We start from the raw sequence: 13,397 nt of genomic DNA on the forward strand, positions 1-13,397 counted from the left end.
GGGGAAAATGGCTGATGACTTTGGCTTCTTCTCGTCTTCGGAGAGCGGGGCCCCTGAGGCGGCGGAGGAGGACCCGGCGGCTGCCTTCCTGGCCCAGCAGGAGAGTGAGATCGCGGGCATAGAGAATGACGAGGGCTTCGGGGCACCTGCCGGCAGCCATGCGGCCGTCTCCCAGCTGGGACCCGCGAGTGGGGGTGAGTCAGTACAGGGGCCTGGGCACTGGGGGGCCTGGGGCTCGCACCCGGATACCCGGCTGCGCGGACCCGGCCTCGGGGCCCTGCGGTGGAGAGAAAAGGGCCTGCTGTGGCCAGCCAGGAGCAGGCCTGGGGCTGAGAGGGACCTGGTGGAAATGGGGAGGAATCTTGTTGGAGAGTTCTATCTGAGGCCCTGCCTGGGGCTGTGGACCTGGTGACTCCACGAACAGGAATTCGTCGTGACATTTCATCCCAGGGCCCAGCTCCACCGCGGCCTTGCCCCAGAATCCAACATAGCCTGGCCCGGAGAGTCCTTCTGAACCTCCCCCCTTGGCTGGTTGTCCCAGGCTCTCAGCTAAGCCCCGCAGATGTGGACAGAGCCACAGACCTCCCAGCCCCTCAATCCTAGCTCTTCCCTACAGCTGGGAAAAGCAGGGGATGCCCAGGGCCAGGAGAAGTGACAGACCTTTCCTGGGGACCACCTACCATCCTGCAGCCACTGGGCTAGGCACTGTACTTCTATTTAGTCACTTCCTATGCATTATTAAACCCATTTCAGAGATGGCAAAACTGAGGCTCAAAAGGTACACTACTGAAACAACTAGTACGTGGCAGTGAGGATTTAAACCTGTTTCTGTCAGACTCTAAGCCTCTCTGCCTGACCACACTGTCTCCCATGTGCCTGGCTCTGATTTAGACACCAAGGTGGGGGCAGGGGCTCAAAGGGCACCAGGCATGGTGGTAGCCTCTGGGGGTTTCTGTCTACTAATGGTTTTCTAAAGGTGGTCCGGAGCTACTGTGGTTAGCTTTAGAATCAGGGCTCAGGGCCTGGTGTCTGGGATAGCATGTTTATCAATGACACTGTTGTTCTGGTTCTGGCTGGAAAGAACAGTTTCTTAAAATATTTAGCTAAAAAGTAGATACCTTCATGGGTGCATCCGAAACAGCCTGTGCTTCTTGTTAATGTTTTCATTTTGGTTGGAGTTTATGGGCCTGTTGGAATTAGTGGTAGCTTACATATTTAAAAAAAATGTTTACAAGTTAGGTTCCTTATAGTCTTATTTGTATTTATTCAACCTTTACTGAGTGCCTACTGTGTGCCAGGACCACTGGGGATATAGAAATGAATAAGACAGCTTCTGTGGCTGTCGGAGCTTGAAGCATCTCAGTACCCCATTGATCAAAGAAATGTAACAAGCCTTTTGTCACATCTAAGGAACTGGAGGCCCAGAGAGCCTGAGTGTCTTGCCCAAAGTCACACAGCCCTGAGTGACAGATCTGAGACTTGATCCTAGCCCTCCCAACTTTGGGTCCCACACTCTTTTATATGATGTAGCAGTCACTCTCGGAGGTAATGGGATGGAGGAGTGGCTCTGTGACCCAACCTGGCCAATAGTGGAGGTCTTCTGAAACAACAGCTGCTAGCACATCGTCATGGACCCTCCCATCCAAGGGAACTCCTAGGAAGTACCTGCCTGTAGTTATGCACCAGTAGTCATCAGTCCATACCACCTCCTTCAAGCCACCAGCTTTCTCAATCTGGCTTGGTCTGGGGGAGGCCCTGCTGAGAAGAGCTGATATAAGAACCCTCTGGGAGAGAAGGGCAGGTAGAACTTAGAATAGGGGCACCTGGGGGGCTCAGTTGGTTAAGCGTCCAACTTGGACTCAGATCACGACCTCACGGTTCATGGGTTCGAGCCCCGCGTCGGGCTCTGTGCTGACAGCCAGCTCAGAGCCTGGAGACTGCTTCTGATTCTGTGTCTCCTTCTCTCTCTGACCCTCTCCTGCTCACGCGGTCTCTCTCTCTCTCTCTCTCAGAAATAAATAAAACATTAAAAAAAAAAAAAAGAACTTAGGCTAAGGGCAGCTAGAGGCGTCTGGGAGTTGAGCAGGTTGTGGCCTCTCCAGGGACAGTGGAGCTCCATGAACTTACAGCCTGGATGGTAGGTTTCTCTCTGTGGCAGGGGTGGGGCACAGATTGACCCCAGACTGGAGGCAGCAGGGAGAAAAGCAGAGACATGGCCCTCTGAAGGCCTTCCAGATCATACTTACTGAAGCGCAAATGTTCAGCTGCCCTCCAGCGTGAGGCCTGCGGATGCAGGAGGTTTTATGGGTTGATGGCTTAGTTGGTGGCCAGACAAGATGGAATTGATCTGACCTTCGCAGGCCTCGATGGTGCTGAGCAAGTAATGGTCCCTAACCGGCGATAGTGCCAGAAGCCTGGATAGGATGGAGAAAAAGTGCCCTGGCTTGCTGGGAGCTAGGGGAGGCTGGCTTCTGGAGCTGCCGCCAATCAGCACCTTCTGTGGCTGTTCTCCTAGATGACGCCACTGTGTTCACTGCCCTGCTGTTGGGCTCCCTGCTACCCCTGGGGAAAGAGGTATCTGATACGGGCCTGAGCCTCAGCCACACTGAGCCTCTCCTCTGGGGCTGGATCTGAGGCCAGCCCGAGCAATGGACACTTTGTTTCCATTCATCAGCCTTGGGTAGGGCCCAGAAGTTTACATTTTCACACCCAGATTTCTGAGCCCAGGCCTGGCCCTGCCCCTGACTTGCCCAGTCAGTTCCTGGCAAGCCTGTTTCCCCTGCTGGGACTCAGTAAGCTCCCAGGAATGTTCTGGACCCTGTCTGCCCTTGTTCCAAACAGGGTCAGGAATCTGAGGGAAGAAACACCCACAGGGTTATCCGTGGGACCCATATCTGCGGCGCTTCTAGTCTGCAGGCCTCTGACTGCGGACGTATGATTATAAATGTGCAACAATCAGAAAGCATTGTGGGAACAGACACTCAGTTCTGTGTGTAGGTGTGTGTGGCTTCTCAAAGGGCCTGAAATTTCACTTCCAGAGAAGTGCTCACGGGACTGAGAAACTGAGGCAGAGAGACTTTTGAAAGGCCAGGGTAGGCACCAGGACTGGGACCAGGGACCTGAGACTGGTCTGGTCATAGTGGGGTGGGGTGGTACTGATTCCACTCCAGAAAGGCCAGGTGTACAGACTGGCATAATTATGAATGTACCCTGGTAGCATTAGGCCCTGGTAGAGGACGTGCCCCTGCGGGAGAAGCCCCTTTGCAGATGCTGCTGCCATTGAAACCCCATCAGCCACTACCCCCTACCCCGACTGAAGGACGAGGCCACCTATGCAGGAGAAGCCCTAGCTGAATGGGTAGGAATGACAGCTGACATAGTGGGTCAGAAGCAATCACTGTTTGAAAATAGCCAATTATAATTGATATCAACCAGGGATTATTTCCATAAGATTAAGTGTCCCTCCCTTCAGTCCCCAGGCTGAAATCACTGTGGTTCCTGCTTACGGCTCTATCTGGCAGGTAAAGGGGAACTTGTCCATCTGTGGGAAGCTCATGTGGCCTCCTGTGGCTCTTTGGTAGGAGCCATCACAGTTTCTGAGAGGCCTCAGGCAGGTCTTGCAGGTAGCAGTGAGCCCAAAAGAGCAACTTACCTTCCCCTTAGCCAGCAATCGCTGCTCAACGGTTCACCCATTCTGTGCAGGAACCCGTAGGAGCTGAATACGATACAGAGACTGGCTTGACAAGGGAAGGCGTGCCTCTTGGAAGGTCACAAATAACTGCATAAGAGGGTGGCAAACGCTATACAGTATTCTGGGATATCCCAGAGGTGGGACCTTCCATCAGTTGTCTCGGGAAGGAGGGGAAATGATAGAGGGCTTCCCAAAGGAGGTGACTTGTGAGCTGGGCCTTGGAGAATGGCTCCAAAGAGCATTCTTTAGAGAGAGAAGCAGGAAGAAAGGCAGGGGGTGCAGACTGGTGTGTTTGAGGAAGGAGAAAACCAGAAAAGGGTTTGTGAGAGGGACTGGTGGGAGGCGAGGTAAAGAAGTGGGCAGGGCCACAGCGGGGAGGTTCTCACTGAGGTCTGAGGTTTGACGTACTCCTTCGACAGATATTTATTGAGCCCCTAGTATGTGCCAGGCGCTGTTTTAGATGCTGGGCCCTAACAGTGGACAAAACAAAGTCCCTGCCCTCATGAGGGTCCATTCAAGCAGGGAAGCTAGATAATAAGCACATTCACAAAGCAGCCTATCAGGCAGGGGTAAGGAGAGAAGTATTGCAGGGGCAGGAGGGAGCGGTGCCGGGGGTACGTGTCCAGGGTGGTCAGGAAAGGCCTCTACGAAGACAACGTTGGGGCAGAGGCTGAAGAGCGTAAGGGAACAGCCTGTGTGGATATGGGTAGGGAAGCCCTCCGAGGCAGAGGGAACAGTACCTGCTGAGTCCCCAAGGCAGGCACAGGCCCTAGAGGCCACTGTGGTTCACGTGAAGTGGATATTAATTCGGTTTTGTCAGAGGAGGGACATAGATAAATGTGTGCTTTACAAAACGTCAGCCCTGGCGGATGGTTTGAAAGAGGGTTGGGAGAACGTGAAGCCGGAGTCAGGGAGGCTGTGAGTGGACAGAAGCCATCCACTCTTTTTCTGATGCGTGTATTCGTGTTTATTTAACACACGTCTCGGAGCTCTAACTGTGCCCACCTCTGGGGAAGACAGTGCGGAGGAGAGAGGACACAAGTCTGGCCCTCAAGGTGTTTGCCATTAACAGGGCAGATAGACCACACAGGGGGCAGGCAACAGAGGGCAGCTTTGAGGGTCACTGTTGTGGCAAAAGCCACAGGAACTTGTGACTAATCAGCTGCCAGGGAAAGAGACCAGGAGGAGTCATTGTTGAGGGCGAAAGAAAATCCTTTTGGGAGGAGCAGAAGGAGGAAAACCAGGCCAGGTGCAGCCTGGTGGGGGCTGCAGTTCCAGCTCTCCCAGGTGGGGCAGTTGCTCAACGCATCGCAGGGACAGGCAGGGACGCGCTAGGCCCCTCTTCCTCAGCTCTCACAGACACCTCCCTGAGCCTACAGCGCCTCCGTCTCCTCACCAGGCACAGGCTCCACAGACAATCGGGCCATTCCTACCCATGGCCGAGGGTAAAGTAATCTCAGGTAGGTGAGGGGCTATTACTGGCTGGGTGGCTCTCAGCAATCACAAGCCTCTCTGGACCTCAGTTTGTGTATCTGTAAAATGGGTTGATAACACCATCACAAAGTTGTAGTGACAATCAAATGTGATAATGGCTGTGAGAAGCCTTTGTGAACAGTCATGGATGGAGCCCAACTTATTTATGCAGCCAGTATGTCTACAAGGGGAGGGGGTGTTAATACACATGTGGGCATAGGCAAGGGATGACTCGGGGAGCTAATGTAGAACCATCCTGTGCTTGCTTTAAGCCGAGCTATGAATAATGCCATTTCTTTGTTCTCTTTCTAGCTGGTTCTGAGGACATGGGGACCACCGTCAATGGAGATGTCTTTCAGGTAAACGAGATTCTGTCTTAGCCGTGGTAGAGACCGACAGCCTGGGTCTCAGTAACTTATGGCCCCTTTATCAGGAGGATCAGGGCTCCAAGTCATTCTGGTCATTACATCTGATGCATTGGGATGGGAACATAGAGAAGGGTTCTGACATGTTTTTTTTCTCTCTTTCTTTCTCTCTTTCTGCCTTCCTTCCTTTTTCCCTTTCTCCCTCCCTTCCTTCCTCCTTTCCTCCTTCCTGCTGTGTAGGGGAAGGGAGTGAAGAATAAGGACCACTAGAGGCAGGGATTGACGGTATGGGGCCTCAGGTTGCCCATGGTGATGTCCAGCAGGGAGAGAGAGATAAAGTGGCCCACAGTGGCATGGTTGCACACTGAGCCCTGCACACATGTGTACCATGGATGGGAGGCTACACTGAGTGGCCATTTCTAACATGCCTGAGCATTTTACCTGGGCAGATCTTTGATTCACTGATTCTACTTCATAGAATTTTCTCTAAGGAAAGAATTGGACAAGGACTCCCAGACTCCAGATGTTTGCAGGATTATTTTTTTTAATGTTTATTTTTTTTAGAGACAGAGACAGAGCATGAGCAGGGGAAGGGTAGAGAGGGAGGAAGACACAGAATCCAATACAGAGCCCGAGACGGGGTTCAAACCCACAAACTGTGAGATCATGACCTGACCCAAAGTCCGATGCATAACCAGCTGAGCCATGCAGGCACCCCTGCGGGATTATTTATAAGAGCAGACAAACTATATGGTGAGCATAGTATAATATATACAGAAGTTGAGTTCCTAAATTGTACACCTGAAACTAATGGAACAATGTATGTCAACCATACTCAAATAAAAAGTTAAAAAAAAAAATAACAAACTGGAAACAACCTAAGTGTCCAGCATCAAGGGCCTGAGTAAGTAAACTGGAAGATCCTGCTATTTCTTACAAGAGCAATCATGAGGGGCCTGGGTGGCTCAGTCGGTTAAGCGTCTGACTTCGGCTCAGGTGATGATCTCGCAGTTCGTGGGTGCGAGCCCCGCATCAGACTCTGTGCTGAGAGCTCAGAGCCTGGAGCCTGCTTCCGATTCTGTGTCTCCCTCTCTCTCTGCCCCTCCCCTGCTCATGCTCTGTCTCTCTGTTTCTAATAATAAATAAATGTTAAAAAAATTAAAAGAGCAATCAGAGCTTTCTGTATTGACATGAAAAGAGGCCCACAATATATTAAGTGGAAAAGCACAGAAAACTATGCACAGTATGGTCCAGGTTTTTCTTGTAGAAATCTGTTTGCACAAAATATCTGAAAGGATGTGCACCCACTGTGAACAATGGTTAACAGTGGTTAGCCCCAAGGTTGGGCGTGAGATAAGAAAAGGGCTTTCATTTTCACCGGATTGTTTTAAAATTCCTCGTAGTAGTCTTATACCCCCCTCCCCCCCCACCTAATAAGGATATTTCTAGTTAGATTGCTCTCTGTACCCACCTACCACCTCCCCTCATTTATACACAAATTGGTTTAAGAGTCCATACACTGGGAGAACTTGGACCACTAATGGCATCCCCAGGACCCCCACAGATGCAGCAGGCCCCCTCCCCCCCCCCNGTAAAGTCTTCCCTGGATGAGGCTTAATTCCCACTGCCTGGGCCGAAGACCCTTGACACCTGGGGCTGCAGCTTCAGGATCTCCTGAGCCCCACCCTATTGAAGAGCTGTCCTTGCAAATCCTCAGTGGGGAATAAACAATACTTTCTTATGTAAGGAGGATGGGCTGGTACCTTACACAAGGAACCTAGCCAAGTCCCATTTCTGGAAAATTACTCAACTATCAGAGAGCTAGAAAAGTCAGACTCTAGGACTTTAGGAGCTTTGTATCCCTTGGGGCCTGAGAGCACCAAGAAAACAGTATTTGTTCCTGTATAAATTGGTGGGTCATTGAGACCCAGGCGGCCCCTGTCCTGGACACACTCAAAAGGACTTCACCTGACCCAAAAGGTCTGTGTCCTAAAGTGGACCTGGAGCTGGAGATACATTTAGGACCACAGAAATACCTAGAACACTGTGAGCAAGATAATTTTCCCTTTCTATAGGTTAGGATCTTGAGGTCTTCTCCTTCCCTGGGCCCCCGGCCTTACTTTCTATTTGGCGGCTATAGGGAACCCCAGGGCTCCTTCCCAGTCTCAATGGGGACTCTTATTCTCACCGCTACTCACAATCTTGGTGTATTTATTTGTTAATTATTTCACTCCATGCCATCCTAGAATCATTACAGGCAGGGGAGGGGTCATGGATGAGGTGAGTCACTCAGAAACCTAGTGGCAAAACTCAGGTTCTCCTAGATCTGCTACCCCTGATCTGGTGCCCTTTGTCCCAATCCCGTGGAACTGGCTGGCCGCAGCGGCTGAATCTTAGGTAGAAAGCCCCTGCTGACTTTTTTAAGATTGAGCACAGACCTGGCTCTGGTTTGTGCTGCAGAAGGAGGATCTGGGGAAGCCTTGCTTGTACATGCCCAGCACTTTCAAATGTCCTGGGCAGAGCTTTCTTACTATATTTCTTATTCTTTCCTAGCAGCCTCTGGGCCACAAGGGGTTCAGCTATAAACCTAGTCTTCAAGGCGTAAGGATAAGTCTGCCCACACCTATTCCCGTTCCATCTGGCACTGCCAGGCACAGGATAGAAGGCCCCAGCAGTACTCCCTCCTCTGGCACAAACTCTCTCTCCCCCCACGCACTGCCATCATCCCCCTCTGAGCTACTTAGAGGAATCCACGGCTCAGCTTAGCTTAGCTTTAGATGGACAATCCCCAAGATGGATATGCCTCATCCTCCTGACTGTCTCCAGAGGCGCAGCACACCCTGGGCCTGCCTGACCCAGGGAGGCCCTTGCAGTGATATCGCCCAGCGGGGTCTCTCAGGAGAGGGGCGCTGGGCAACTGGACCAAGATAAGCCTGGCCCTGACTGTGGCTTTCTGCTTTTTGGTCCTGGCCATTCCTGCCCCCTTCCCTGTTGAGCTTGGGGGTGCTCAGAGCATTCCTGCAGCCACTGGGGAGCCCGCCTGGGCTGCCAGCCTGCAGCTGACCCAATTTCCTCTCTGGGACACTCAAGTGATTAAAGAGGAGCCCTGCTGTGGGCCCCAACCTCGCTGCTCACTGGCAGGGGCAGGAAAATAAGTCCACAGAGTGGCTGGAGAAGAGGAGCCAGCAAATGGCTTCTCAGGGCTCAGCGTGCCGGCAGCATCACGTGCTCTTCCTGGACCTGGTGCAGCATGGGCCCCAGCAGTGTGCCACACAGCCCTGCTGGCCCCCACACGTGCACATCCTCTACAGGGTACAGGGCGCCCACCGCACTGTCCCATGTGGGCCCTGCTTCACACTCCCGACTGGGTTGTTGCCACACCCATTCATTATCTATTTATATTTTTAAGAAAGTTTTTATTTTGAGAGTGTGTGCATGCGAGCAGAGAGAATCCCAAGCAGGCTCCGCACTGTCAGCACAGAGCCCCATACAGGGCTCCAACTCACGAACCGTGAGATCATGACCTGAGCCAAAATCAGGAGTTGGACGTTTAACCCACTGAGCCACCCAGGTGCTCTGTTGCATTCCCATTTAATAGGTGATGAAACACTAGGTGCTCAGGGAAAGGACTTCTCAAAGGTCACACATCCAGTGAGTGGCAGGAAGAGACCGAAAACCCAGTCCCTCTGATGCTGTGTGCCAGGCTGTTCCTGCACCCTCCACGTCACTTTGCAGGCAGCCATCACCCCTTCATTTAGTCAACTCAACTGCTGTGTGCGCCACGCACTAGGCTTGGGGTAGTGTTTTTTGTGTTTTTTTTTTTTTAATTTTATTTATTTTGAGAGAGACAGAGACAGAGTGAGCAGGGGAGGGGCAGAGAGAAGGGGAGACCAAGAATCCCAAGCAGGCCCCACACTGTCAATGCAGAGCCCAATGCAGGGCTTGAACCTGTGAACTGTGAGATCATGACCTGAGCCGAGCTCAAGAGTCAGATGCTTAACTGACTGAGCCACCCAGGCGCCCTTTGGACTGGTGTTTGTAAAGGCAAATCCACTGGCTGTTGTCCCCTTCAAAGCAGCTCTCTTGCAATGGAGGACAGAGACCTGGAGAGGAGTGATGCTAGTGCAGGATGATAAGGCTCAGATACAGGGGTGGCATTAAGAGCAAGGAATCTGAGGGCGCCTGGGTGACTCAGTCGGTTAGTGTCTGACTTCAGTTCAGGTCATGATCTCAAGGTTCCTGAGTTCAGGCGCCCATCAGGCTCTGTGCTGACAGCTCAGAGCCTGGAGCCTGCTTCAGATTCTGTCTCCCTCTCTCTCTGCCCCTCCCCTGCTCACGCTCTGTCTCTCTCAAAAATAAATAAATAAATAAATAAAACATTTTTAAAAATTTTAAAAAAAGAGCTAGGAACCTGTTTTCTTGACAATGTGTCAGGCATCACCCAAGAGCCCAAGAGCTTTACATGTAAGCTCATTTCATCCTCCTAACACCCCTAGGATGTAGGTTCTGTCATTACTCCCATTTTACAGACCAAGAATAGGTCGCACAGAGGTTTAATAGCTTGCTCTGGTTATGCGGCTGGGAAGAGCTGGGACTTGAACCAGGCGCAGGCGCCAGGTGCTGCACTGAATCAGGAAGTACATCAGGGAGGGGATGCTGGAAGTGGGTTTCCAGGCTGCCCGGGGGCATGTGGGTGGTCTTGGCTGATAGGAAGTTGTGGTGTCAATTACAGAGGGTAAGGCAGACTTCGTGGGCCTTGCCTGAAGCCTGGGGCCTGCTGCAGATGGGTGGTGGTGTGTGGGTGTGAGAGAGATATGGGGGATGGGCCGGGGGTCACTTGGAGGAGTGGGCGTAGTCTCTAATCTTGGGGAAGTAGACTTACCTGGGAGACGGAGAGTAAGCGTGACTTTGGTCCCTGCTGCTATGTGGCCAAGTAAGTTCACACCCAGGAATTCAGCTGGAATCTCTTCCAGTTCCCAGCTGGGTGACCTTGGGACTCTGGAGCTAGAATTTCTCTACCTGTAAAACACAGATGATAAAACCCATCATGTAGTGTTGTAAAGATCAAAGAGAACTATTTAATTGTGATTTCTCTGCAAGTTTTAAAGCACTATAACCTGGGAATCTTAATTTTAGGGCAGGTTTTATGGAGATAGTGGGCCTGAGGACACCAGGGTTACACAACTCCTGCTCAAGAGACCCTTCTCCAGCCCCCACCCCCCACCCCTTCCCCTCCCACACCTGGCAGCATCAGTGTATCCAGAGTTTCCCAAAGGCACTGGCCCCACAGGGGCCATACGCTGCTGGCTCTGGTCTGAAATGACCTTCCCCTGTCTCTTCCCATCCTGCTCTACCCCCAGGCTAGAATGGCTGTGTCCTCTCTTGACCCCACTCTTCACCTGTCCTGGTGCCTTGGTACTCATTTGGGAGGGACTCCCCCTGCCAGGCTCCCTGAGGGAGCGGGTCCTCTTATTCATCCCTGTCCCCTAGCCCAAGCATATGCTGATTCATTCAATAAATGTTCTAGAAATCCTCCTAGAGCCGGGCCTTCCCTGTTGTAGATACTCTACAGAGGTAGGCATGGGACTCACTCACTTGAGGTTGGGGCGGGCGGGAGACAGATGGTAAACACGGAAACAAACATGTCATTTCAGATAGCAAGTAGTGCCATGAGGAAAATGAAACCCAGCACCCGAATAAACATATATACACAAAAGTAACTGCAGTTGTCTGCAGATGGGACGTTCTTTTTTTTTTTTTTTAATTAAAAAAAATTTTTTTAAAAATTTATTTCTGAGAGGGAGAGAAAGAGACAGCATGAACAGGGGAGGGTCAGAGAGAGAGGGAGACACAGAATCTGAAACAGGCTCCAGGCTCTAGCTGGCAGTCAGCATAGAGCTCAGTGTGGGGCTCAAACCCACGAACCATGAGATCATGACCTGAGCCGAAGTTGGACACTTAACCGACTGAGCCACCCAGGCACCCCTGCAGATGGGACATTCTATAGGATCGGCAGGAGGCCTGCTAGCCTGGCCTCAGGACAGGGTTGTCCCGAAGAGGCAGGGTGGGGCTCACTCAACATTAGTGATCAACTTGTGTTTTTCAGATTAGGGCCCTCGGGTGGGGTGAGAGACTCTCTGGATTGAGGTGTAATGCTGGGCTGGAAAGAGGAAAGGGGCAGTGTTCCAACTGTCCCACCCAAGGCTGGGTGCCAGGCAACACACCCTGCTCTGGGCCTGCCCTTCCCCCTCCCCCCAGACAGCTGGGGACTACAGCCCTCATGTTCCCACTGCGGGCTCCTTCACTCTGGCGGCCCACACCCCTGTGGGCAAACGTTTGCCCAGAACCTCCTCTGACGTGGGTGCATCAGGCTCCGGGGGTACTTATCCATGCAGACACTGGTTATTGAGCACCAATGTGTTCCAAGGACAGTGAGGAGCACCCCTGGACAGAGGGCGCCCGAGACACTGTCTCGTGTGGAGAGGACATTAAACACCAAAGTTCCTGACAGTTTTGATGAGTGCTTGAAGGAGGAGCCCAGGGAGTGATGGAACAGGGAATCAGGGGCTACAAATAAGGCCCAGCTTTGCCCACCAGGAGCTCCTGATCAGCGGGGAGACTCTTGTGCAGAAGGTGAAGGCCGTGATAGAGCACAGAGTAGAAGGGATGTGAAATCTGCCAAGGGGGGTAGATATCCCAGAACTGGTGACTTCAGAGCTGGAAGCTCGTGGGACGGAACAAGATTTCATCAGCCGGAGAAGGGAGGGGAGACAATTGCAGCTAAAGCAGGAGACAGAGGCGGGGCTGCAGGAGTGTGTGGGGTGTGTGCAGACTGGAATGTGTAGGGCCGGCAGAGCGCCAGAGGAGCAGGCAGGAGATGGGGCTGGACTGGAAAAGGTTTCTGGGTTTGCGAGACCAGAGGGGAACCATGTCCTTGCCAGGCTGAGCTCTCATCCCCCAGCACTCAGGAATGGGCAGAGCCCCTGGCCCGGGAGTCAGAAGCCTGGACGCCTGCCACTACATGGTGCCATCTTTCCTGGCCCCAATTTCCTCCCCTATACAATGAGAATGAATAATTAGGATAATTATGATAATTCTACCATTCATTGAGCCATCACCCCATGCCAGGCACTCTTTTATTTTTTATTTTTTTAGTTTATTTATTTTGAGAGAGACAGAGAGAGTGCAAGTTGAGGGGCAGAGAGAGAGGAAGAGAGCGGGAATCCCAAGCAGGCTTGGCATAGTCAGTGCACAGGGCCCAGATATGGGGCTCAAACTCACAAAACCATGAGATCGTGACCTGAGCTGAAATCAAGAGTTGGATGCTCAACCGACTAAGCCACCTGGTGCCCCAAAATCCTTTACATTTTTAAACTGATTTCAACTTATATCAATGTTAAGGTGGACACTCTTACTGAGCCTGCTTCATGATGAGGAAGGTGAAGCACAGGGAGGCTGGGTAACTTGTCCAGGGTCCCCCAGTGGAAGAGTTGCTGGCAAAAGGCGCAGCAAGTATAAAGGCAGGGTATAGTTGTAGTCACCAGACGCAGCAAGTGGGAGACTGTTGGAGGCTGCTGGGAAATCCAGATCCTGGCAGTTGGGCAGCAGAGACAAAGGGGCAGGTGTACCAGCTGTGCACACTGCTGTGTATTTGTGCCCTAGGAGGCTAACGGTCCGGCAGACGGCTATGCAGCAATTGCCCAGGCCGACAGACTGACTCAGGAACCCGAGAGCATCCGCAAGTGGAGAGAGGAGCAGAGGAAACGGCTGCAAGAACTGGGTAAGGGCCGGCCTGAGGTTTGGAGCGGCTCCCAGTTAGGTTGACTGTTTGGGATGTGGTGGGGGTGGGGAATCCTTAGGGTAGAGGA

At 52.2% G+C, this 13,397-nt stretch overlaps 1 protein-coding gene across 2 annotated transcripts in view; it reads left to right on the forward strand.

Moving 5' to 3' along the window:
• The first annotated feature begins 6 nt into the window (after window positions 1-6).
• The window catches only part of CLTB (clathrin light chain B), a 19,115-nt gene continuing 5,724 nt past the window's right edge, over window positions 7-13,397 (forward strand). For both annotated transcript variants that reach the window (XM_077757272.1, XM_077757273.1), the window contains exons 1-3: window positions 7-194; window positions 5,477-5,523; window positions 13,192-13,309. In XM_077757272.1, the coding sequence (XP_077613398.1) occupies window positions 8-194; window positions 5,477-5,523; window positions 13,192-13,309 (352 nt within the window). In that variant the 5' untranslated portion in view covers window position 7. The remainder of the gene's footprint in view (window positions 195-5,476; window positions 5,524-13,191; window positions 13,310-13,397) is intronic.

Source organism: Crocuta crocuta, unplaced genomic scaffold (genome assembly GCF_008692635.1).
Source record: "Crocuta crocuta isolate KB4526 unplaced genomic scaffold, BGI_CrCroc_1.0 scaffold131, whole genome shotgun sequence".
Taxonomy (NCBI): Eukaryota; Metazoa; Chordata; class Mammalia; order Carnivora; family Hyaenidae; genus Crocuta; species Crocuta crocuta.